Here is a 27,904-nt window from a genome sequence, read left to right as displayed (position 1 = left end):
ATGAAATATATTTAGACTGAAGGTAAGCCAGTTATACTACAAAGGAAGTTGATTTTCATAGCCAGATATTGAGAATCAAATTTTGAGAGACAGTTTTTCTTTAATTGCGCTACAAAATCTATGATTGAATTTTGTACTCTTGAATAAATAAGTACCCATGAGTGCCATTTTAATGAATTATCTATGTGATTTATGTAATTGTTAAAAAATTATTGTACTATTGCTATCATGCACATAAAATACCCTGTTTAATTAATGAATCATGATGTGATCAACTTCAATTAGAATAATTAAGATAAATGTATGGTAAAATTGATGCTGAAAATATGTAAGTATTAAGAAGTTAATATTTAAATTGTGGAATGATGGTTTTCGTCCTTGCCTTGCTTTTCATAGGCCCTGAAATCTTAGCCATCTTTAATATTATTTTTTTGATAGTTGTAAAAGGAAGAAAATAATTGATTTTAGGGAAATGATATTTCCATCTGATTAAGCAGTGCATATTTAACCAGATAAAAGTTATGACTTGATGAAGGTTAATTTATTTTGTGAAACTTTAAAATCATGGCGTGGGACCTTTAAGGAGACAAGAATCACTATGTTCACTATAAAATACATATTAAAATAAAAATGTAAATGATTTTACATGGATTGAAATGAGAGAAATTCATAGAATAAAACCATTGAATTATTTTTGTCAATAAAATTTCTATGATTGCATAAAAATGTTAAGTTAAAAGTGATGTTATGTTGTGATGACCTACCTCACCAGCATTCTTTGTGTTCATGGCTTGATATGCATTTTAGCTTTGAATTTTTTGGAAGCTATAATGCCATTAGGATATGTAATGAATTTTAAATCCCTGTTCACTTTCTTTGAGATGAATGATGCAAAAATAAATGTAAAAAATACAATTATTTATTAAAGGATACCATTATTATTTCATTGACTTCAAGGCCTGAAATTGCATTTAATAAACAGTGTAAAATGTAGGTCATTGATATTATTAATTTGTAATGGTCTAAGTCCGGATGATTATGGTGATGATGGCTATATTTTGTGCTTAATTTAAAGTATGAATATTATGATATCCAAGTGAAGGGACTTAATATGAGGCTTCTCAATGGAAAAGGCAGAACATATTGAGCTAGTTAATATCACTACTTTTAAGACATTTTTATTTATGCATTAATAATAATACTTTATTCATTTTGAAAAATGGTACAACCATATTATGTGCCTCATCAAATATATATGTGTGTATTCCCTGTTGGCTATTCAATTCCATTTTAGTATATATAAATGTATTGAATTATGTAAGTGTATCAGGTGAGTATCTTCATCATTTTTGTATGAATCATAAATAATTTCACATTTCAAGAGGTCATACAATTCAGGAGAATGCCCTCTTAGTTCCTATTATGCATTCAAATAGTACAAATGTTTCAGGTAGCTCTTTAATAATTGACAACCCAGCATGTAACTCTAAATTTTGAGAACATGTATTTATAGTTTTTAAGAAAAAGTCCTAAAGATATTGCTTTCAAACTCTTAGCAAGTTTTTTGTCCTTGTTGATATAGGAATACTGACTTGTGTATTTGTAGTGCGTTGGAAGACAATTGAACAAGTCGCTGGTTGTTATTATAATGATGGTGTTGAACCTTTGGGAGAATATGTTAAAAATGATTATTGGTCTGTCATAGAATTTTTGTAGACATCAGGAATTGGTATACTACAAGCACACTTGTCAATGCTATCAAGACTATTGGCACACACATGACCTAAGCAAATTTTCATTCCACCTGAGGTTGGTCCAGAGAAGCTAACATAGTGTGCACTCCTCAAGGTATGATGGGGATTCTTGTTAAACTTCTCTGGAGAAAATTGAGGAAAAATATATTAAAATTCAAGTGAGTAAACTGATGCACAAGCCAAGTATACCAGGATCTTTGAAGTATTTAAGTTTCTTCCACTCACATACCATGAATGCCTCTAAATTATGATGCTGATACACAGTTTTCCAGGGAAAAGAAACATGTGGAGTTGAAAGTGAGACGTGTATAGTGTCAGATTTGCCTAAGCCATGCTAATGAGATGCACTATGTAATTCATCGTTTATGCAGCCATTTTAGAAATAAAAATGGAATTTCTTCTCATATTCATTCCAATCAATGTGATATCCAGTGGTTTCTGTGGCTGTTTCATGCAGTATTGGGACAGTTGATATTATTTTTTCAAAAAAATGGTTGGATCATTTCACATTTAAGAAAAAGATGCCACTCATAAACGATTGAAATTGTCCATCAAATATGTATTTGGTTTGAATGAAATACCTACTTGCATTTTATTTAATTTTACCTCTTTGAAATGTGGTAGAATGGTTTGGCATGGAGGATGTTATATCATGATTGATTCACGGACTATATCATGAGTCAGGTTTGATCACAAAAAAGTTACTTTTTGTGACCAGGCATTTTAAAGTCAAATGTGTTTATAATTTTGATGTATGAAGAATATGATGATTTTATAAGCTGAGAAGGCCTAAGGAATGAAGGATTGTTTGGGGATAAATGAGACCATAGAATGCAATGTTTCCTCAAAACTTGCACTGTTATGCAAATGTCACAACGATTGTACAGCTGAAAATTTGTAAACAAACCTTAACAAATGTTTTAGGATATCATTTAGTGGTCATGCTGGATGCACAGACTGGAGACATTCATGGTTTCTTTTATAGTTTAGTGAGTGTCCCATCATAGCGCTTCATGGCTTGCATCAAAGCTTCTCAACTTGCATACCAGACTCAATGACTGAGAGAGAAGTTTCACTCTGGCATGATTGAACATTTTTCAAAGCAAGCGCCAATTCATTAAGCACTGGTCGCCTTGGAGGAGGCCATCTTGGGCTGAGACTTTAGGGCTGTCAGTTAAGATTCACGCATTGCAGGCAGCACAGGATCCTCTCGCAGCTTGCTCCCTTACATAATCTTGCAGGCTGAATGGTGGATTAGATTCCCCAGAAATGCCATTGGGGTGGCTGACTGAAGGCCCAACTGGTCCTTCTTCATGGCTTTTCATACTATCGTCAAGGTCACACAATCTCCTGAAATACAATAGGCATGGTAACTGATTGGTGTGAATAAATAATATCTAAGGCAATTTTTTATCATGTTTATTTTGGTTCAGCATAATGCATAAAATTATAATGCTTTTCAAATGAAAGTATGTAAGATTTTCTACTGTCTGCTTTTGGTCCACTCCTGTAAAATAGTCATAGTAGACTATTGGACTTTTTTAGGTGTAAAATTATACTATTACTTAATAGCCTTCAGAAATATGGGGCTTACATCTACATTACTCCGAAATAATTTTTGCACATTATGTTGATGCAATGGGTTATCGTTGCTTGATTATCTTTCTTAACAGTGAACGTATAAATCCATGTAGTGTAACCTTAAGAGATGATGCTTTTAAATATGTACATTATGTACATATGGTACTCATGCATGTGTGTGTGTGTGTATATGTGTGTATATATGTGTATATATATATATATATATATATATATATATATATATATATATATATATATATATATATATATATATATATATATATATATATATATATATATACACACACACATATATACGTATATATACACATATATATACACATTTATATATATACATATACATATATATATATATATATACATATATATCCCCTCCCCGGACTACAACCTTGACGTGGTGGAAGGGCTTGTGCGTTCCGATGACCCCGAGAGCTGTGCTGGTGGGAGTAATAATAATTGCTCCTGGTAGGGTCACCCATGCCCGATAGGTCAAAGGTTAGGAGCCAGACAAAAGGTAGTCCATCCAGCATCTGTTCCTCAGTGAGGCGGCTGCAATGGCATCTGACCCCAGTGGGGCGACCAATAAGTGATGGTGTCACGTTAAAAACACTATTAAGGAAGGCAATGGGAAACCACCTCAATTATCATTCCAAAGATTTACATGATGGACAAAACAGAGATTTTGAGTCCTGGTAACTACGGGGCTCGGCCCAATCGGCCGTGTGTCGTACCCAGCAGCGGGGGAGGCAAGGCTTCCGCGGTCGTCATCCCACGAAACCCATGCAAGGGAAAACCGGCAGCAGCAGGACAGAAGACGCAGGAGAAGAAGACCAAAGTAGTTAGAATTGGAACGTGGAATATTAGGACAATGATGAGGACAGGGAAATTGGAGAATGTTAAGCGAGAGATGGAAAGGGGAAATATAGATATTTTAGGTCTATGCGAGGTGAGATGGAAGGATAGCGGGGATTACTAGAGTGATCAGTATAGAATAATATGCAGCGGTGGGGACGAGAGCCAATGAGGAGTTGCCATAGTATTAAATGAAGAGGTAGGAAGAAGGTTAGTCAACATAGAGCAAGTAATAGATAGATTATTACTAGTAGAGATAAAAGCAGAACCGACGAACTTGGTTATATTCAGGTATGCATGCCACTGAGCAACCATAAGGAAGAAGGAGCCAATAGGATATACGATCAATTAGAGGACATAATCGCGTGTGTTCCTGCAGGGAAACATTTGATAGTGATGGGGGATTGGAATGCGATGGTAGGCAAAGGAAGAGATGGTGACGAGGTCGGGGACTACGGTTTAGGCACGAGGAATGACCGTGGGGAGAAAGCAGTTGAGTTCTGCAGGAGACAGGGTTTAGTCATCACCAACACTTGGTTTAGACACCACAAAAGACGCAGGTATACATGGAAAATGCAAGGTGACTCAGAATGGTATCAGCTAGATTATATCCTGGTTAGACACAGGTTTAGGAACAGTGTGATAAATTCGCACAGCTTCCCAGGAGCGGATGCGGACTCAGACCACAATTTAGTTGTTATGAAATGTAGCGTCCGTTTCAAAAAGATAAGGCAGGGGTGGCGAGTTAGAAAATGGAATGTAGAAGAAATAAATGAATTGAAAAAGAAGAAGTACCGACAGGCTGTAGAGGAAATCATGGATGATGGCAAAGAGCTAAGTACCATCGAAGAAAAATGGGAATGTATCAAGAAAGGGTTATCGAAATCGGCAAAAGGCACTATTGGAACCGTTAATGCGAAAAGGACTAGGAAACCATGGATCACGGATGAGATAATTACAAAGATGGATGAGCAGAGAAAATGGAAGAATGTAAATACAGAGTTAGGCAAAATGAAGTACAAAGAAATTAAACATTAAATTGAGGCGGACAACAAAAAAAGCAAGAGAAGCATGATGGAAGACGCAGTGCGAGGATATGGAAAGTCTGCAGAGGAAGGGTGAAATCAGTGGGCTGTACAGCAAAGTTAAATCTTTATCGGGAAGTAAGAAAGAGAGATCTATGCTAACAGTTAGAGATAAGACGGGTAAGGTAGTACTTGAAACAGGAAAGATCCAAGAGAGATGGAAGGAGTATATAGAAGAACTGTATAGTAAAGAACTTAGACCAACAAAGTTAGACATAGAAGAGGATCATGACGTAGAGGAAGACAGCTTAGGTCCAGGCATACTAGACAATGAGATAGAAAGGGCATTAAGGGAGATGAAACTAAACAAGGCCGTGGGGGTAGATAACATTCCTGTGGAACTTTTGAAATGCTTAGGAAAATGTGGGAGGAAGAGGCTATATGGGCTGACCCGTAGTATTTATGAGGACGGAATCTGACCGGAAGACTGTGAGATAAGTTTTAGTTCCTATTCCAAAAAAGGTAAAGGCTACATCATGTGAAGACTACAGGACGATAAGTTTGATATCCCACACAGCTAAAGTTGTTCTCAGGATCATAAACAAAAGGATAGAGAGTAGGGCAAATGATTACTTAGGGGATGATCTATATAAATATAGAATACAATCTGGACATATTTGCATGTTAAAGTAAGAAAAGAGTGAATTGGGAAAAACTAATGAGTATATTGCAGAAAACAGGAATAGGTTAGAGGGAAAAAAGGCTAATCCGCAACCTGTATGTCTCAAACTTCTCAGGTGCGAGTTGGGAATGAGGAGTCTGGTTGGGCAGTGTTAAGAAGAGGTGTAAGGCAGGGTGGCCCATTATCACCATTGCTGTTCAACCTGTATGTAAAGGAAATGATTAAACAGGCATGGGAAGAACTGGAGGTAGGAATGAAAGTGGGCGGGGAATTCGTAAAATCAGTTACGTTTGCTGATGACCAAGCTTTAGTTCGTCAGCCATCCAAGGGGTGGCAAGCATTGCTTTGTTGAATTGGAAATGCAGTGCAATGGGTATGGGATGAGAATCAATATTAATAAAACAAAGGTTATGCGATTTTCTAGAAAGAAAAAGGTTAAGCTAAATGTTAAAATAGGAGGGCAAAACTAGAGCAGATAGAACAGTTTACGTATCTCGGTAGTGCTTTGGACCAAACCGGTCAAGTAGTAGGGACGTAAGGAGAAGAATTGCGCTGGGCAAAGGGGCTTTCACAAGAAGGAGGGAGTTGATGAGAGGGACGTTGAGTAAGGATGTTAAGAAAAGACTCGTAAAAACTTTGATATAGAGCGTAGCTATGTACAGTGCGGAAACGTGGTCATTGAAGCAGGAGGATAGATGTAGACTGGAGGCTTTTGAAATGTGGGTGTGGAGAAGAATGGAGAAGGTGAAATGGACAGAGAAGAAAACAAATGAGGAAGTACTTGGTATGGTGGGCGAGGACAGGGGTTTGTTGAGAGAAATCCTATGGAGGCAGGAAAAGTGGATGAAGGCGGTATTAACCGGCAGTGGGATGTTGAAGACTGTGATAGAGGGGAGAATGTTAGGCAAAAGAGGAAAGGGAAGGAACAGGGTAGGAATGTTGGACGTGATGAAGGGAGGAAGAAATTACTCAGAGATGAAGAGAGACCAGATGTAGAGTAGTATGCTGGATTTTGTGTGTTGTTAGGAGTCACTAAATATTTATTTGACAGCTTTATATAGAAACAGATATAAGGAAAAGGGATAGGAACACACAAAAAGGACGAACACAGGAGAGGTGGGGAAGGCGGAATCAAGCAGATCACGAATGCAAAAATATTTCCTAGACCGGAATTTTTTTGGACCAGGAAATATTTTTGCATTCGTGATCTGCTTGATTCCACCTTCCCCACCTCTCCTGTGTTCGTCCTTTATGTGTGCTCTTATCCCTTTTCCTTATATCTCTTTCTATATAAATGAGTATATGTTTGCCGTTTGGCAGGAATTCGTGCTTGAATGTGTGTGTATATATATATATATATTATATATATGTATATATATATATATATATATATATATATATATATATATATATATATATATTTAAATATATATATTTAAATATCTATATATATATATATATATATATATATATATATATATATATTTAAATATATATATTTAAATATCTATATATATATATATATATATATATATATATATATATATATATTTTGGTGTGCATAGGGAGAAGTGAGGAAAATAAATTGATACTGTTAATGACTTGCCTTGCCACAGACATGAAGGCAGCGTCAACGTTATGCCCTGTTTTAGCAGAGGTCTCCACAAAAGGCACTCCATATTCGCTGGCCACTCTGCTGCCGTTCTCACCTGATACTGCTCGTTCCTCTGAACTGCAATCTGACTTGTTCCCTGAAATGGTGGAAAGTGCATATTGAGCTAAGACACCTCTTTGTTATTAAAGAAAGCAAAGCTATTAAAAAGTAATTCCTAAGACTAAAATCTGAAGTGTTCCTAAGAAAAGTTTCTTTGCTGAAGTGTTCTTCAGCAAAACTGCTAGGGAAACTTTTTGTTTCATGAAAACATATGGCATGAAATCATTATGAAGTCATGTGGTTACTTAATTGGATGAATACTCAAAGGTAATGGAATAGTTAAATATGCTGAAAATATATAGAACTTGCTGATGTGCTTAGCTAAATTTGTAATGGATCAGCTTTCTATCCCACCCACTGCTATTGGTTTTGGTGAGGAGAGAGAGAAAGTTACACATATGCACTCAACTCAAAATCACTTATATAAGGGATGAGGAGATATTTCCCCATTTTACTTGGTGGTTTTCAGGAAGCTTTGCAGCCAAATAATGGCATATCCCATGTTGAACTGGGATCTGGAGAGATATCCCCCTCTCATGAGTCCTTGCCCATTATTTATCAGTCAATGTGCATAGATGGATAATCAGTTTTATTTTATATAAGAAATGTCCTTCCAAAAGTATGTTATTGTTTTTGTTAGTTAGAGGTGACTTTTTCCTTGGATGTTTTAAATAAGTCAGAGAATGGATTTGGTAGTTCAGCTTACCCAGGCTGTTCTTGCTATGTGTTGGCAAGAAAATGCCTAAGAAGTACATTTATGAAACAAGTTGAATAGGAATATCTGGAATTATTTTTGTTCCACTTTTTGTTGGTAAATGGATTGAGCCCCCATGGGCATCAAGGGTTCGCACAAATTGATGCATGGTCAGCGGTACCAGGTGAATACTGGTACCCTTGGGCTAAAAGCTAAAAGCTACCATAGCGATTTGGTCATTGAATCTGACCATCATCATCACTGTCCCAGCAAAATCCATGCATTTGGCTAATGGGAGATCTATTTACTATCATCTGAAACCTCATCTAGTGTTTCCAGTATTCTCTGGAGTGACTATGTTTGACTAGTTATAGGCAGAATTTTGAATGATACTTATTAGAGTAAATTCACTTTTCCTTAATACCACATGGTTCCATAATAGGTCTTGTAACTAGAAGGTACACTATGGAAGTAGCATATAATTCAAATGCTTACATAGCATGAAATATCGTCAAAAGTAGGGAGATCAATCTCAGTAATAGGGGCAACCATTTTCCTTTTTATCATTTGGGAAACATAAGTCAGTGGGAAGGGGCAAGTTTTTGTGTTTTTTGAACATATATAGCTTAAGTTGACATTTGTCATAGTTAAATAGCATTCATTATGGAAGTAAAATACAGGAAAATGATAGTGAAAGAATTAATGCATTCACAAAATCAACTTAAGTATATTTGACCACATTATGAAGTCTTATCTGGCACAGCAGGAATCACCTCACCTATAAGCATGATGGCCACATCATCACTGGCATATTCACGTATTTCACCCAGCCAAGCCCTTATGTTATCAAAACTTGTTTTATTTGTAACATCGTAGAGCAGCAGTAGAGCTGAAACAAATATACATAATTATCAATCCCTTAATGAGTATACCCTTATGGTTTAATGTCAGAATATTTTTAGTTTTAATTAGTCTTAGTGGTCAAATACGATTGCTCTCTCTTGAATGTTTATGTTATAATCCGGATGTTATTCACATTACCTAAGTGATAGTAATGTTAATTTTTATAACACAGACATAAATTAGAATTGAGGTTTACTATAGCAATTAGATGCCTCACTTTTTGCATGGGATGAATTAAGCATACTATTAATTTGTCAGAAATATGAAAAGGTAAGGAGTCCATGTGAATAAATGTGTACCATATTTAAATGATGAAAATATATTTGTGTTTTTGAAATAAGCAAGGAAATAAAATTTGTTTCATTCTAAATATATTAATTAACTGTTTTAATGAGGAGTGCTGAAGAAGTGAATGGCTGACTTCATATTTTTATAAACATTACAGTGCGTTTTTCCAAGGTTGATGATAGCAAATGGCAAATAATAGATCAAAATGTCCATGCAAAAGATACAATTAAACAAGCAAAAGTGCTGTTTCTTCAGGGCTCACTTTAATATCCTACACATCTTTGTGCATCAAATAAAAATCTTCAATATTATTACACTATAATGCATACTTGCCAAAGGGATTGGTAGGCTCTTAAGGATCGATGGTAAGGGTTGAATGGCCAATGGTGACGCCAATGGAGGCAGTGTGAGAGTTGAGGCATGTGGCTGTAAAAACTGGAGCACCCATATCAGTGTAAGGAGTCGCATGGTATTTGGAAGCTTTTCTTTTAATTTCAGAAAAGGCACCACCACATGAGGCACAATAAGTACACACACATGCACTTATCATTGTACAGTACCAGAAGAGACTGAATAATTGCCTAGGGTAGAAAGTGACACAAAGTAACGGAAATTATGGTGTAGAGTTTTTTAAAATGGGAGAGACTCTATTATTAGAGATAAAGTGAGAGAGGCTGAATTAGATTCACACGAGGACAGTGAAATCAATGCACCATCTCACAGGAGATAATTTCCAGTTTGATTTCCTGCATTCCAATATTTACAGATACAATATATATATATATATAACCATATATATATATAACCGGTAGATTACCTATTATTATAGGTAATCTACCGGTTAAGGTAGGTTTTTGGATGAAAACAGCTACTAAATAAATATATTATGATTCCTAACAAAACACAACATCAATTATCCTACTCTAAATCAGGTCCCTCTTCATCTCTGAGTACTTTCTTCCTCTCTTCATCCCGTCCAACATCCTGTTCCTTCCCTTTCCCTGTTAGCCTAACATTTTCCCATCTATTACAGTCTTCAACATCCCACTGATGGTCAATACCCCCTTCATCCACTTTTCCTGCCTCCATAGGATTTCTCCCAACAAACCCCTCTCTTCGCCCACCATACCAAGTACTTCCTCATTTGTTTTCTTCTCTATCCATTTCACCTTCTCCATTCTTCTCCAAACCCATATTTCAAAATCCTCCAATCTACGTCTATCCTCCTGCTTCAATGACCATGTTTCCGTGCCGTACATAGCTATGCTCCATATCAAAGTTTTTACGAGTCTTTTCTTAATATCCTTACTCAAAGTCCCTGCCATCAACTCCCTCCTCCTTGTGAAAGCCTCTTTGCTTAGCGCAATTCTTTTCCTTACATCCCTACTTCTTTGACCATGTTGGTCCAAAACACTTCCGAGATAAGTAAACTTCTACTTGATCTAGTTTTTGCCCTGCTATTTTAATGTTCATCCTGGCCTTTTTCTTTCTAGAAAATCGTATAACCTTAGTTTTATTAATATTGATTCTCATCCCATACCTGTCGCACTGAATTTCCAATTCATTCAGCAATGCTTGCAGCCCCTTAGCTGACTGACAAACTAAAGCTTGGTCATCAGCAAACCCAACTCATTTAATGAAATCCCCGCCGACTTCATTCCTAATTCCAGTTCTTCCCATGCCTCTTTAATCATTTCCTCTGCATACAGGTTGAACAGCAATGGTGATAATGGGCAACCTTGCCTTACACCTCTTCCTAACACTGCCCATCCGGCCTTCCCATTCCCCACTCGTGTCTGAGAAGCCTGAGACATGTAAAGGTTGTGGATTAGCCTCCTTTTCCTCCAATCTATTCCTATTTCCTGCAATATAGTCATTAGTTTTTCTCAATTCACTCTATCAAACACTTTTTCAAAATCTATGAAACAGGCAAATACCTCCTGGTTGTGTTCTATATTCCTCTCAATTAATAATCTCATTACTGCAATGGCATCACGCATACCTCTCCCCTTCATAAACCCAAACTGATCATTCGCTAAGTAATCATTTGCCCTACTCTCTATCCTTTTGTTGATTATCCTAAGAACATCTTGAGCTGCGTGGGATATCAAACTTATTGTCCTGTAGTCCTGACATGACGTGGTCTTTGCCTTTTTTGGAATAGGAACTAAAACTTATCTCACAGTCTTCCGGTCAGATTCCTTCCTCATAAATACTACAAATAAGCCCATATAGCCTCTTCCTCCCACATTTTCCTAAGCGTTTTAAAAGTTCCGCGGGAATGTTATCCACCCCCATGGCCTTATTTAGTTTCATCTCCCTTAATGCCCTTTCTATCTCATTGTCTAGTATGCCTAGACCTAAGCTATCTTCCTCTACGTCATGTTCCTTTTCTATGCCTCACTTTGTCGGTCTAAGTTCTTTACTATACAGTTCTTCTATATACTCCTTCCATCTCTCTTGGATCTTTCCTGCGTCAACTATTACCTTACCCGTCTTATCTCTAACTGTTAGCATAGATCTTCCTTTCTTACTTCCCGATAAAGATTTAACTTTGCTGTACAGCTCACCGATTTACACCATTCCCCTGCAGACTTTCCATATCCTAGCACTGTCTTCCACCATGTTTCTTTTGCTTTATTTGTTGCCTGCCTCAATTTATTGTTTAACTCTTAGTACTTCATTTTGCCTAACTCTGTGTTTACATTCTTCCATTAATCATTCATTCAGAAATAAAATCAATCCGTTCGATTCGTCGACAGGAACACGGCGATTACCTATAGTCGACATCAGTAGATGCATCGTTCAGCAATGAAACTCTCATATTTGTTGTCAGTTTCTTCCCATTGCGCCGCAGTTTTGATGATTTGAGGCGAGCGTTTATTTCATCAGCAGCAGTCGATCTTGGAATGAATGGCAGTATTTGGCGGAAATCGCCAGACAGGAAAATCATTGCGCCACCAAAGCATCTCAAGTTATTGCGCAGATCATTCAATGTCCGGTCAAGTGCTTCCAATGTGCGTTTGTGCGCCATCGTGCATTCGTCCCATATGATGGTTTTAGATGCTAATAAATTTTGACCATTGCGGACTGTTTCAAAATGTTACATGTCACTTGTTCAGAATGTTGAAGGTTTAACGGCAACTTTAATGAGCCGTACGGCTTCCTCCCAACAATGTGGCCACTATGCCAGAGGAAGCAACTGCTACCGCAAAGTCCGATTTCGCACGAATAGTGTTCAAAAGCAATGATAAGCGGAATGTTTTATCAGTTCCACCAGGGATATCCAGGAAAAATAAGCTACCATTTCCATCATCAATTGCCTTCATAAATGTATCATATACTTCCTTCGGTTGGGGGTTCAGCAGGGGTACATTCGCTTGAACTAATTAGTCTGATTCATGTCGGTCATATTCACATTCACGTTCCAATTCTCTTTCAAACGCTTCCTTCATCACACGACCTGGCGCTGGCAGTCCTAACTTCGCTAATTAACTGCCGCACATGAGGTAACAGATGCCTTCAATCAACAGGAAAGCCTGGCTGTACATCTCCTCATTTACCTCAATATCGAGATTTCTTGAACTTGCACGAATTCGATGTAAAATGTCTTCTGATATGTTAGCCTAGTATTGGCTCCACAGGTCAAGTGGATTGAATGGGAAGCATGTCGACAGGATGATAGCAAATAATATGCGTATCTGACTTGGAGATGCAGAAATAGTTGCTTCAGCCATTGTCGTGTCCCAATTAGTATCTTTTTCAAGCAAATTGAGTTCTTGACATGCAGCGCAAAATGTTGGGTACACCGTACCATTAACAGTGCGTAGTGATCAGAATGATGTTGGTCCTAGAAAATTCACCTGCAAAAGCATTCTTCGGATGAACTGTATAGCTACGGCTAAGAGCATCAGTGGAACGCACATCAGGACGACCAAGAAACACGTAACTTTGCTTCCTTGATATTGTTAAGGTTATTCTGATATTCTGGGCTCAGACGAATCCAAAAAAACAAAAATCAATAAAATCGATGATTCGATACGATTTTACAATTCGATACTTTTATGATATTTTATTGCCTATCCTGCTATTCTCGGCTGAGACGATTCCAAAAAAACCATGTATAATCAAATTCGACGATACGATACGATATTATACGATAATATATTTCACGAAACGATATTTTACGATGCGATACTTTTACGATATTTAAATGTTTACTCTGCTATTCTGGAATGAGTCATATCGAAAAAACGATACATTAAAATCAGTACAGCCGTTCTTGAGTTATAAATGGTGTAACTACCACGATTTACGTTTTTGTTGTATATATATATATTTTTTTTTCCAGTGCTAGTTTTATAACTAACAATCTGATATAATTGCCATCTAGGCATATATTTGGAGGAATTTGCTTTTCAATCAAAAATGTTTTTCGATAACTTTTCAGAAAAAGTCATAGAACTGTACCTACACTCTAAAGAAGTAAGAAGAAATGTACAAAAAATGATTACAATTAATACAAAAGTCATCAGGAAACAATGTAATGAAAAGATGAGTAGTAGGAGAGAAGAAGGGAGAAGCAATTGGACTTTTTTGTCCAATTGTTGAGGAGAAGAATATATAAAGAAATAAATTATTGGCTAAGTGAGGCACTAAATGAATGAAGTAAAGAAATGGGAAGAACATTGCAATGATATTTAGAAATTTCAGAGATAGGAAAAAGGTGATTCATGTACAGGAGCATCAATGAAGAAGAATCGTCCGTAGATTTTAACCGAAAATGATGACAAATATCACAGAACAGATAAGAAAGTCATTAATTACCTAAAAAAGATCCTGTAAAGGTCAAAAAATACTTGGAAGACTTCATTTTTAAAACATTATGCTAGTTTAATTAAAAAGAGATGAGAACTGTGCGTAATATGGATAAGAAGAGTTTGTGAGACAAAAAGATATAAAAAACCCAACAGAAAATTCAGAGCCTAAAAGCAGGTTAATTAGATAATTGCCACAAAATTACTGTGGACTCCATATTTATTAAAAATTTAGGCTGACAATTTTCGTGCATACATTACTGAATGAATGTGAGGTATAAGTGTCGCAAGGATAACCTTAGCAAAAATACATGCGCAGGAAGTTTGAGGGAAGTGCATAGAAATTGCTAAGTGTGAGTTTGGACATTAAACATGCAGGTAATGTGAAAGAAATGATAATTTTCACCATGAAGGTAATGCAAAGCTTCACTATAATGAGAGAAATGTATATGAGATATAGGCCAGGATTTATAATATGTAATGCCAGCACAAGTTTTATATGTTTAAAAATAAATAAATTTATAAATAAAAAAACCATTAACACAGTAATCAACTAGAAGGTCGATTTGGTAGGTGATGGTTGAGTTCACCCAGTACTAAGCCCGATGGTGTGTGAAAATCACAAATCAGGGTAGGGGGGCCAGTTCCTTTCCCTGCGCCGGTTATGGTTTCCCAGGAAGATCTGGAACCTAAAAAATTATATTTATATATTATTATATAAAATGGACTACTGACCGGAGGCTCCCGGGTTCATTTCCCGGGCAAGGCACTCTGGGCACCTGCAGCTCCACCCAAGCTAAAGTGATTTTTCGGGTGCCAGATCTTCCTGGGAAACTATAACCAGCACAGGGAAAGGAACTGGCCCCCCTACCCTGATGTGTGAATTTTCACACGCTGTATACGGCTTAGTACTGGGTGAACTCTACCATCACCTACTAAACCAACCTTTGGGTTGATTACGGTGTTTATGGTTTATATATATATATATATATATATAACGAGTGTACGGAAAAACTCATACGAGCGGCACAATAATTGGCTGACACAACATAACACAAATAGAAAAGAATAGACACATATAAAAGAACACTTACACGGTAAATTGTTCGAGCTTTCGGCCCTCTCAGGGGCCTTCTTCAAGAGAGACTCTGAGAGGGCCGAAAGCTCGAACAATTTACCGTGTAAGTGTTCTTTTATATGTGTCTATTCTTTTCTATTTGTGTTATGTTGTGTCAGCCAATTATATATATATATATATATATATATATATATATATATATATATATATATATATATATATATATATATATATATATATATATATATATATATATATATATATATATATATATACATATATACATAAATAATAGAAGAAGTATGTGTCTTGCTTTGACTTCCTGAGAGGATTTGAAAAAATCTTTCTTGATTAATTTTTTAATAGTTAAGGAATATTGACAGCTTCTTGACATTGGGTCAAAGGGCAGGTTTTGTGATTAATATAGTAGCATTACTTGAAACTGAAGGATATTCTTTCCTATCTTAAAGCTTCATTAACAGTGTTCAAACAAAAAGGGTTAAACTTCTTGGCTGTCACCAGGTGTGAGAGAAAATATGGCCATTAACAACAGAGACAATAAAACCTAGCAAAAATTACCAGATGATATTTGCAGGAAAGCCAATCTCATGCCATGGGTCAATTATTTAACCAAATGAAGACAAGGACAATACCTACATATTCCACCATAATTTAAAAGAATTGAACTTACATAAATACTTAAGTTATAGTTCAATCATATTACCAGTTAGTGATAAGTTATGGAGGTGTTTTGGGAGGCTCCATAATTGGAGAAATACTAATGGATATATTATTCCTCCGAAGTTGGTCCCTGGCATCTGAATTAATTTCTTTGCAAACCTATTGGGTCTCTTCTTAATTCGAGAAAAACTCCCCGTGAACCATTTGGAGGTAACCAGGTGTGCCTGTGCGTGTGTTTGTAAGTTCCCAAATACAATAGGATTAATTTCCATGTAAACCTATTCAGAAAACACCCCTGTGTAAATGTGATTGTTCCAATATTATGAATGTGCGTCTGATCACTGGTGAGGGATTAGCTTTGTACTAAAATCACCAAACCAATCTCAATGTTCCCACCCCTTTTTACTTTCACAGTGGTGTAAAAAACCATTCACGGCTGAAGAAAATATTATTAAATATAATCAGTCTAAAAGAGACTTTAATAAGCTCAATTTATCCTGTCCATCAATATCTAGTAATTATTTATTCCTAGGAATGACTTTTCTGATAAGTATGATAGGTTTTCCTTTAATTTATTTTTTCAGATGAATCAAAGTCATGGACACAATAATGCTAAATTGCCGCTGACTTGATTTTTCAGAGCTGAAAATAATTAAAAGACTAACTATGGTCATGTAAATGGTGGGTTACATTAACTCAAACAGAGATTATATTGGGTCTCCTCTTCTTGTTTTCTATACAATGTCCCTTGTTTATTCTGCATATACGCACATGGGTAATTCATGGAACTCGTTATTGTAATTGAGCAATTTAACTGAATTTAAGATTTTATCATAAACTAGGTCTGGTAACATCTAATTCATATTTAATTTTTCAGTGACTTAATTTTATCAGAACATATAAACTATTTAAGATGGTTAAATCCATTGATTTGAGTAAAATTTATGTAAGACAATGCCAATCGCCATGTTTTCCTCACATCATTGGCTCTGTATTGTGGTACTGTCGGGAGGGTCAGGCTGTGGCGAGGAAGCTTAATATTTTTTTGCATTATGGGTTTGAATGTATTTGGTCCCACCAAAGATCTCAAGAAAAACCCAACCTGTGTGATTTTCTGGCAACCAGGACATTTCAGAGAGCAATTGGTAGCACAGGGAAGGGTCTCCTCATATACTAAGTATGAATCCCACCAACTGTAGCAATTAATATCAGGTGAGCTCTAGCCAATGAAGAACTTTTTTGTTGAAGACTGTGGCTTAATTTTACTCAGGCTTTGTATTTCACACTAAAATAAGCATTTTGTGTGGTGATAAACAAATGGGTTACATTAAAAATAACTTCTTGTGATTTTATTGCTGAACATATGTCATTTTTGAGTCAGGGGAAGGATTTGGAAGAAAATAATAATGGCATTTTTTACATTAAATATGGTTATACTTTAAAGCAATTCATGTAATAATTGAAATACATTTTACACAATTTTAAAATTAATATTATTGTCAATTTTAAATATCAAATGGTAGAGTTTGAGATGAGAAAAGAGAGAGCTGAATACTGTAGTATTTGGATTCCAGACAAAAGATTTAAGTGAAATTATCACTCACCGTGTGCATCTCGGTAGTATGCATGCGTAACACTGCGGAATCTCTCTTGGCCTGCTGTGTCCCATATTTGTAATTTGATGCTTTTGCCATCCACTGTGACCACCTTATTCTGTAAGAGTGAATCTGTATCAATTTTCTATTGCTCTACTATGAAATCTATATGTTGGAGCATTGTGCTCGTTTAAATGAATAAGAACAGTTTAATTGTTTGTAAGCCTGAATGACAGTATGTGTTAATGCATATTGTGTATAAACCAATACTATACAAGCACGAGTATATCTGGTGAAGTATTAGTCATTAAAATATCAAATTGGCAATTATTGTTAGCCCCAACTTAATTTTATAACTAAAACATTATATAGTTAAATATTATCTTACAGTAGTCATTCGAATCTTCACTTAATGTATACATGACCGGGATATCGATTTTTTAATGAGCTTGCACATTATGATAACATGTAATACCTCATATAACAAACAGGTCTGTCCCAAAAATGAGTAGAATGATTTTTTGCCACCAATGCAGATAGCGGAAGTGGGTTGATTTTAGGTGGGAAAGGTGATGGGAGATCTTGGGGAAGAAATGCTGCTAGACTGGGCTCCTATTCGATGTTCACGCCACAAATTCACAATGCCACTTTCCATGGAACAATGATATGCGATAAAATAGCACATTAAGCTTGGAAGATTGGGTTTGGGGAACATGACCCTGGTTAAGGATGCTTATGGAGATAGAAAAATGTCCCAAGTGATGGTTTTCTGCTTACACAGGATGTCCTGGGAGGGTGGAGTGGAGGTTGACGATGAGGAATGCCCTGGATATCCATCATTGACACACTGCGATGAAAATGGGCAAAAAGTGAGAGGCATGCTCAATTCTGATGGACCCCCAAGTGTCAGGGTGTTAGCAGAAGAGTGCAATATTCAGAAAACCTCAGTGCATTGCATTCTTACAGAAGATATAGTCATGAGAAAGGTGTGCCAAGATGGTCCCCATGGTGCTGTCCGAAGAATACTTATGTGACAATCTTGTCTTGGACCTCTTGGACCACGGTGAAAGAGACCCGCATTATTCAGAATAGGTGGTTATTGGTGACGAGACATGGGTGTTTATGTACGACCCAAGTATAACCCCTTTGAGTACCATTTTGAACCACTGGATTATGTCAAGTAGGCCATGACGAAGTGCGTGAACAAGGGTCCTGTTGATTCCATACAGGAAGCATACCACAACTGGCGGTGGCACTGGCATTGGAGTGTCGATACATATGAGTGCTCTTATGAGGAATGTTAGCAATTTGTACTTTGATCTGCAATAAATGTTTTTCTCCAAATTTATTCTACTTATTTTTAGGACAGATCTTGTATACGTATGTCCTGAAAATAGCTTCTTTCAAATGAACTGTTTTTGACTGACAATTTTTAATGAATTTTGCTTGAAAATTAGAATATTATCGGGAAAGTTGAATTTCATAACTCTTAAATGTGCGGGGAGAGTTGTACAAAAAAGGTAATAGCAACTCGGTGAAAAGGCAATACGTGTACATAAATTTCCTTTTACCCCTAGTATTTATACGACGCAATTTCGTATTATTAAAGTTGTTTGCCTACGTTTTAGGATAGGTTTGAATTCATTTATGACGGTATGCGACCAGGTAATCATACGTACTATAATTATAATAATTTTTCATGAATGGCGTAATTTACCTGTTATATTCTAATTTCAATTTGTAGAATTTTAATGTCGTGTCGAGTGACGTACTTATTTCTTTTTTCTTTAGTTCAACCCTTAAGGAAAATTGATATAAAACGACAGGCAATCATTGAGAGCATTCAAACATGTGACCTTCTCGATAGTATACCCGTTCATAATCAGCTCGATTGGCTGTATTGCCTTTTATTTTACATTTTGGGGGAAAAGTTCTGGTTGTGCTATAAATGTAGAATGTTTACGAGAAGATTATTTTTTTCAAAAGGGAAACTTACTTACAGTGAATCCTATTCCGACGGTTGCTGAGAAAGTTCCTGTTTGGAATTTTCCAGTATCGAATTGTACGAGAAGTGAGGTCTTTCCAACTCCACTGTCACCCAGAAGAATGGTCTGTAAAAGAAATGAACTATTAGAGATCGCTCACGCCGTCAGGAGTCCGGTCTGTTTATGTGAAATACGAGGGCACATTTTACTCAATATCCAACCACTCCGTCATAATAATAATATCCCTGTTCTGAAGCATAGGGAAGAATCACATTTCAATCAATGTGCATCACCCTGTACTGCGAAAACAATTGTTAACACCATAGACCTGCTGCAGTGAACTATTAGCCAGGGAGGGAATACCTTCGTCTCACAATCAGTAGTTTAATTAATTTTTGTTTGCATCAAAAAATCATAGCCATTGAATCACCAATAATAACGAAACAATGGAGTCCATCCGTTTGATATGTGGTTGCTCCTGAGCGTGGAATGATTATTGGTTATTCAAACTGACAGTTAAGGCCTACTTCAGGTATGTACTTTCATCATTTCCTTATTTTGCCAAATCAGAACTGCTTGCTTGTAACTTACTACTTGGCTAATTGATCGATGGGGGTTGATCAATTTAAATACTGGGGCCGCGGAATGAATGCCTTCCGTACATGTATGTAATTCTCCTCTATGTTGGTCAAGTGGAGCGGGTGGCCTACTCCCCCAATAATTGAAAGCTTATGAAGCGGCAAAGCGTTCACTCACCTTCTTCAACGCGTTAATATCTAATCGCAGGAATTCAAAAATGCGAGTGCAATAATGCTTATATATGAACGGGCTTAAGTTGTGCACCACACCTTATGCACCGGTCGTTCCCGTGGTTGGCTCCACGAGTGTCCGTTGGAGACGCCAGTGTCGTGCAACTGTATAATATCTGCGGGTGGCTGGTAGCCTTTGTATCCGGTGGGCGACGGGGCCAAGTTGGCCAGCGCCTCACTCCGCCCCGGGGACAGCCTCTCCGCCTCCGGCTCCGCAAACACCGATTCATCTTCGTCATAGTCGTCTTCGAAGTCTTTTGAGATGCTCCTTAGCCCTGTAAGAGAATAGTAAAGGTGCGTCACTGAAGAGCTCAACGTGCCAGTATATTGTCGTTTCACGCGTATTTAATAACTGCTGTACTTAAACACAGTATATTTTTGTGCATATTTTATAAAGTATTCCGTGACCAAAACCATGTTAGAAAATACATGCCAAAAACGTTTGATAACTGATAGTACGGTAACTTGCGGCTGAAAAAAGTTCTCGATGATCTTGTCGAGAACGCATTTGGATGGATTAATCGAGAGTTTCCAGTCTGAAATCCAGTCTTTTTTTTGGTCAAGGTGTTCTTGAACGTTATCTGCCGCATGGTTTGGATTGAAGGAAGTTGAGGCAATCGCTGTGTCGTCTGCGAAGAGGTACGAGTAGATTTGAGTTTTTCCTGGCAATCGTTAACATTTATTTTAAACAAGCGAAAATTCGGGATACACCAACGGACATTTCTAACAATGCACCCCCCCTTCCCACCTCTCCCTCCCCCCTCCCCCACACCTCCCTTCTCCCTCCCTCCCTCCCCCCCTCCGCCAGCTTGATTACTCAATTGACATCGAACAGTGCTTCGGCACTGATGTCTTCTCCCTGTCAAGCCCTATACTCTCCCCGTTGACGGTCATCGGCTGACCGATATAACGTTACCGGAGCATTCCAAGTCTCTTATTACTAACTTCACATCCACATTTATGTTCCTATACATGAATTTGTGTTATAAATATATTTATATTTTATTTATTTTTTATTTTATTTATAGTCATTTTGGTAGAAAGCAATAGTCCGTTATTAAACATTTTTATTATTACCAATGAGCATGAAACGTTAGCAAATACCTCTTTTAAAATGAAAAATATCAAAAGACAGGAGTCACTGCGTATTTTAATGCGAGCATAATTTTGTGATTGTAAATTATATTTACATTTCTTCAGAGGGGTTCTTTTTCACTTTACGAGTATTGTAAAAAAAGGGAAATAATACGTATACATCATCACGAGTTCCTACATACTCTATACTAAGCACTGAGTGGCAGAAATGTCACCAATTTTACTACAGTATATTCGTTTTAAATCGCCTTTATTCAAAATTGAAAGTTAAGTCGTTGCCTAGCGTTTTATTGGGGTGCAGGCGAGTCCATGTGATGGTTAAAATAAATGTATGACAAAGTCTACGAAGTTCAAACCCAGATGACGCCTCTTGAAATCCTGATATAATGAATACCCACACAAGTATGAGTTTTTGAATACCAAATTATTCTTGGAATTATGCAATTAGGCCAAAGTCAGGGCTCATTCTGGCATGACCTCTCCCCTTTATGTTGCATAAACCTACTTTAACAACATAAAGCATTTATTTGTATACTGGCGTAGCAGATTTTTGAAATAGAGAGTATAAATCAATCAAAGCTGTCTTCTCAGAATTGTCAATCCCAAATAGAATTTATCGGAGAGACAAGCCGGAGGAAAAAAATTGGAGCAATATTAATCGATAAAGGGACGAGTCTATACTGGTGAGTTATAGCGAGCAGCAGTATCGTCATTAATATTTCCATGCGCCTTCTGCCTTCAACCAGCAGGCATAGATGCAAATCGTTCAAGTGCCTTTGAGCATAGTATCCTAATACACTTCTTAAAGTATTGCAACCATCCTAATACCAATTGACAATTCAGTTATTTGAAAACAATATTTTATCGAAATAACATCAGGGGAATTTTATTTCAGTAAAATACGGCATAAAACAAGCAACATATTATGATGAATACTAATTAATTGATTAGTGGTGAAGTTGCCGAAACTCATCGGGCAATATTTCATTTATTTATAATTTTAAAAACTTAAAGTTCGTTTCCGATAAATACGAACTTTGCGACAAAATTAGTGCGTCCACTGCAATTTAGTGGATGATACCGGACTCGCGAGCTGGTGTAAAGTCATGTTCAACAACATTTAAATTCAAGTTTTATTTTTGAAAAGAATATTATATTTGCTTTGTGTGTTCTATTTTATTATTGCTAGCAGACACGTTTATAAAGGTCATTGTATTTAACTTATTATATATAAAGGTTTAAACCACAAGCAAAATATTGATGCAAATGGTACAACTCGAGTCAATCCACACTAAATTTACGGTTGTTTTTACGATATTAATGGATTGTTTGAAGGTACTACTACTGGTAAAGTGGTCTCTTCCGATTGGCTAGAATTCAAGTCACCTGATTGATTAACTTTGAAAATTGAACCTTCGAGGTAGGATGAAGTCGACAATTTTGTAAAGATCATCCTTTCTCAAGATCATCAAATTTTCTAAAAATCCAAAATCGCCATTTTAAAGCTCTGGCTTTATGCCAGCAGAAGATGAGACTTTTTTTCAGTGTTGAAATGGAATTTAAAAAATTAATGGAATATATGTTCGATTTAGAATTTTTCATACGCTTGTGGAGGTAAAAAAAAGGTCGACTCGAATGCCGGAGCGGTCTGCAAAAGAATGTCTACCGTGATAAACCTCCTCACGGTTCGTGAGATCCAATTTATACTATTATCTAATGTATCACTTTCATCTCTCATCTTCTTAAGATTTTTCGAACCGTATTTTCGTATAATATTCTCATGAATCCAGGTCCGCGGGTATTGACTCTACGCGATAAGATTGTGGGCCCTTCATCCAAGGCTTTTCCACCCTCTTACCCTAACCACCTCATTCCAACAGGCGCTCATGAAATTACGGGTTTCCGATAAGTGTCTCCGTTGAATGCTTACCGACCGAGAACACTGGCACTTTCTTTCTCTGGCCCGCCTCCCAGGGTTGCTGCTGCCCTTGCCCCGCCTGGCCCTCCTTCCCCTGCTCCGGCGACTCGTAGCTGATTTCTTCCGGAGACTCAAACACGTCGTCCGACAAAACGTCTTCTACGGCCATCGCCATGGTACGTCTCGTGGTTTTCGCTTGTTTCCTCTTCTTCCTAACACTGATGGGTGTCGTCGCACGAAAAGTTTTAGGTTTCAGCACTACACACTCGATTTATTGCGTTATGTTTGAGATTCATAATACTTTTTGATATGAACATATTTCCTAACCATTTTCCGTGTGCTATGTATATTTCTGGTTTGGACTCCACGCGATCAAAACTCCTTTTCATTTGCTAGACTTTTTGAAATTTGGTCCAAATTAGATCTCTCTAATAGTTAATTTAATCCAATCGCTCTTTATCAATTTTAAGTAGGAAAAACGTTTTCGGGGGACCGAAATATTGCAAAGAACACGAGTTTTGAAACGGTGCTATTTATATCATTCTTAATTTTGTTGACTTAATGTGACATGAATTTATTTTGAGATATAGGCACAATTTTCAAGAAACGTTATGGTACAATCGATCAAATGGCACGCATAGAAACGAATTGAACACCTAATGTACAAAGTACTTTACATATAAGCTCTTTGTACATTAAATGTAATACATTTCTGATGCCATGACTCTTTGTTTTTCACCTATTAGAAGAACGATGAAAAATAGTCTGACGGATTTTATCCACTGACACTAATATTGAAATCTAGTGTGACAAATTCACTTGTATTCTTCCTTATTCCGACGTTTCCGTAGTCAGTCGAGGTTATTTGACCGAACTGGCTCCTCAATTTCTCTCTCTTAAAGCGAAATCATGCTCATATTTGATCGTGTGCGTATTTGTCTGCTTGTGCGGGAGATATCGAAGCGAGGATGATGTTGTCTGGGTGTGTTTGGCGGGAGTGATGTACACTCGACTCCGAAGCAATTAGCACAGTCTTCAGGAGGCAGGCGACATTAGCTTGCTGATAACCTGAAAGTAAAAACAAAAGCACACCATGAATTTGAGGAAATTTTGACGCAACACTCAACTCCTCTGATTGTTTAACCTTCCTATTGTAGAGGTTACATCAGTCGCGCTTCGAGTTGAAAGCCAATCGTATGCCAACGACGTAGCTCTTTAAGCATCGTTCGTAATCAATGGGAGATGAGAGATAAAGCGGGAAGGGGATCCGCGAAAGTGGAATCATCCGATGGAATGAGAACAGACAGCGGAAAAAATTCGGAGTTGTGGAGGGTAGTCTAATCTATTACTCAAGTGATTCAGCTAAAATTTAAAATTTTCCCGAGAGATTTCGCGAGTATTTTTGTTGAATGGACGTCGTAAGCGATCTGAATGGGAGGAAAATTTAAACTGTAAGAGGGGAAATCGAAAGATCAATTAGTCAAAAATTTGCCAGTGTTGATAAAATCAATGAAATCAGAAAACGAGAATGAAAATCAGAAAATGTTGGAAGTAAACCCGGGTCGCCACTCCCAACTAATTATACCATATCAAGCATCTTGATTATCGCGAAACCTTTTTGGGGATTGGGGATAATTTAAAGGATACTGCCCTGGTATCAGGAACGGTAATTAAGCGAAGACACTATGAAGGATAGACTACCCGGTCGAAGGGATACAAAATGGAATACCTACCCACCGAATATTACTTTCGAGCGATGCTTAAAATGCATCGACGAACTGCATTTCGCGTGGCTTGCAATGATCAGGACGTATGGACCATTAAAAACCCATTGTAAATGTGTTAACTTGGAATCAGCGAATAAAGATTTCCGGATGAGAAGAGGAAGCGATTGGCATTGGTTTGGTGCACACGACTGGCAGTATACTACGAGCCCAGGGTTCGAGAAACTGGGGCAACGGGATTTGAAAAGGCACCTACCCCTCTCCCTCGCCCGTGAACCCACCTCGTTCGTCGGGAGCCCCAGACAAGGTTTTTTCACTAGAAGATACTACACAGTATGAACATTTTCCTTAAATACTGTTTATGCTAAAAGACCTTGGTTATTTGTAGACCTCATTTCATATGTTACCCATTAATATTTACCAATCACGTAACAATGTTGAAGCCATCCAACCATTGAAGGATATATATATATATATATATATATATATATATATATATATATATATATATATATATTGGTATACACACCCACATATATATAATATATATATATAATATATATATTATATATATATTATATATGTATACTTTATGACGCTAACTCTGGAAAACATTAACGATATATAATGAATGGTATAAGGTAAAGCATTTCATTCATGGTAACGTATTGGGATTCGTATTCTCTATTCTTGTATTCAACATTCAGAAACGTGCCAAGAAAAAGTACAGCCAAAAGATCAAATCAAAATAGGTCGTTGATTGGTTGGTGCATTGGATTTTATTGTCTTTGGATTTTGAAGGGTTGGCTGGATCATCAAATTCCGATCAAACCACCTTTTATGTACAATTAGTTTATTATTGTTGGCTAACCTTCTAAGTAAGGCCCATGGTCAAAATATTTTACGATTCTTACTTCGCAAATACTGAGGTGGAGGTCGAGATAGTGAATCTATGGCCCATTCCATTTTTGAGTCGAAAAACCAAAGTATAAGCCAAAATTTTCTCCTATTTCTGAGCCATTTCACATGGAAACATGTTGGCGAATAGGAAAAAATATAAATGCACAGAAATATTTCCTGCAAAAGAGAATTAATTAGCGGCTTAGCGGTGAGAAAGAGTGAATAGAAGGAAACTTCCTCTATTCATTATTTTTCGTTGGAAAGTTGCGAAATTTTTTAGCCAAAGGCCGTTTTGATGAGTCAATATGGATGTGCATATACGAGGTTCCGCTCATTTAAAACTTCCCGAAATAAATTGAAAGATAAACGCTTTATAAATACATATACCTATATATATATATATATATATATATATATATATATATATATATACAGGTATACAGAGAGCTATGACAGTTCTCTACATGCTTCTGTTCACGTAACTTATATATACAGCATACATACATATGTTTGTGGAAAATTATATTAAGTTATTGTTAAGTTACATTGTTATTGTTATGTATTGTTACTGAAATATTTCAGCTGTTACCAATAATAAATTTAGAATTTAATAAAATTGATGATGATGGGTACGCCAGTGGTTCATTCCGTACTTAGAGATTAATTTATAAAAACGGTAGGCGGCTTCTCTAGCGTAGCAGTTAATTTTGGTAAACAATGCAAATCTATAACACGCGTTGAATGCGACTCCTCCGCTGTAAATACTAATCCCCTCCCTCGACCCCCCTCCCCCCGACAGCCAACCTTCATTTGTTTCTATTTCTAACGGTGTGAAGGAGGCATCAACGGGCGTTTGGCAAAGGGAGAGAGCGGAGGAGGCACCCAAAGGACGGGAAGATCTTCGCGTCGACATCAAGGCGAACAGAATGCTGACCAGCAACCAAGCATGCGCACGGGAGCGCTCGGGACGGGGGCAACAAAATCGAAGGGCACACGAAGAGCATGCAATTCGCTGGTGCGGGGGTCATGCGGGACTTTGGGCAAGAGATGGGGGTTGCGAGATTCTGGTACTATCTCTGTCTTACCAGTTTTCTGAGGTTGTGAATCACGACGGCGACCGCTGGTCACGACTCGCTCGGCTCCTGAGGACACAACGCGGAGAGGACGTCGCCGCCGCGCCCTGTGTGCTCGAGACGACGACACAGTTCGCCCCCTTTCTCTCTCTCTCGCCCCCTCCCCTTGCCCCCTCCCCCCCGCCGCTCTCAGGACGCGATAAACCGAGCGAGTGCCGTGACGTCATTACTCCTGGAGGCCCTGCGCGCAGGAATCAATGGCAAGGGATGTCGGCTGAACGAGGGTGAGGGGGTTGGAAGGGGATGGGGGGCAGGGCGGGGAGGGGGCGGCTGGGGGCTCGCCGAGTGGCGGTGTGGGGGGGGGAGGGAGCGACGATCATCGGGGGAGGGAGGGTGAGGGTTCTCGCGGGGGTGTACCGTTGTACGCACCCCACACGCACGCCCTGCGTATTGCGGGCGTCGGTGTAGAGACGTTGATGTGGAGTGCGTGGGGAGGATGGGAGGAAGAGGAGGATTTGGATTCAAGGGGGGCATCACCAGTGGGTTCGCTCTCGGCGCGTGGGTGGAACGCTGCGGAAGGTAATCGGGAGGTGTCTGGGGGGGGGGAGATATTCTATTTGATGCCGCCAATGAAAACGGCATAATCTCGATCGCTTTGAGCTTCCTCTGGCCACGTCGAGCTGTCGGGGAATCAATCATTCGGAATTCCTTCGGT

The 27,904-nt window shown here is 37.7% G+C and overlaps 1 protein-coding gene across 1 annotated transcript; it reads right to left on the bottom strand.

Annotated features, from left to right (window-relative positions):
- Positions 1-260: 260 nt before the first annotated feature.
- Positions 261-27,292, bottom strand: LOC139700507 (ras-related protein Rab-37-like). The gene is made up of 8 exons (XM_071599064.1): positions 27,202-27,292; positions 23,505-24,560; positions 20,519-20,754; positions 19,686-19,796; positions 17,695-17,803; positions 9,102-9,212; positions 7,522-7,666; positions 261-3,104 (listed from the first exon to the last, which is right to left on the bottom strand). Exons 2-8 carry the CDS (start codon positions 23,665-23,667, stop codon positions 2,936-2,938), a joined length of 1,044 nt encoding a protein of 347 aa, XP_071455165.1. The 5' UTR covers positions 23,668-24,560; positions 27,202-27,292; the 3' UTR covers positions 261-2,935.
- Between the last annotated feature and the right edge of the window lie 612 nt (positions 27,293-27,904).

Source organism: Hetaerina americana, unplaced genomic scaffold (genome assembly GCF_022747635.1).
Source record: "Hetaerina americana unplaced genomic scaffold, ioHetAmer1.1.p SCAF_103, whole genome shotgun sequence".
In the NCBI taxonomy this organism is placed as follows: domain Eukaryota; kingdom Metazoa; phylum Arthropoda; class Insecta; order Odonata; family Calopterygidae; genus Hetaerina; species Hetaerina americana.
The sequence above is the reverse complement of the archived record's forward strand: the minus strand, read 5'-3'. Positions and strand labels throughout refer to the sequence as shown.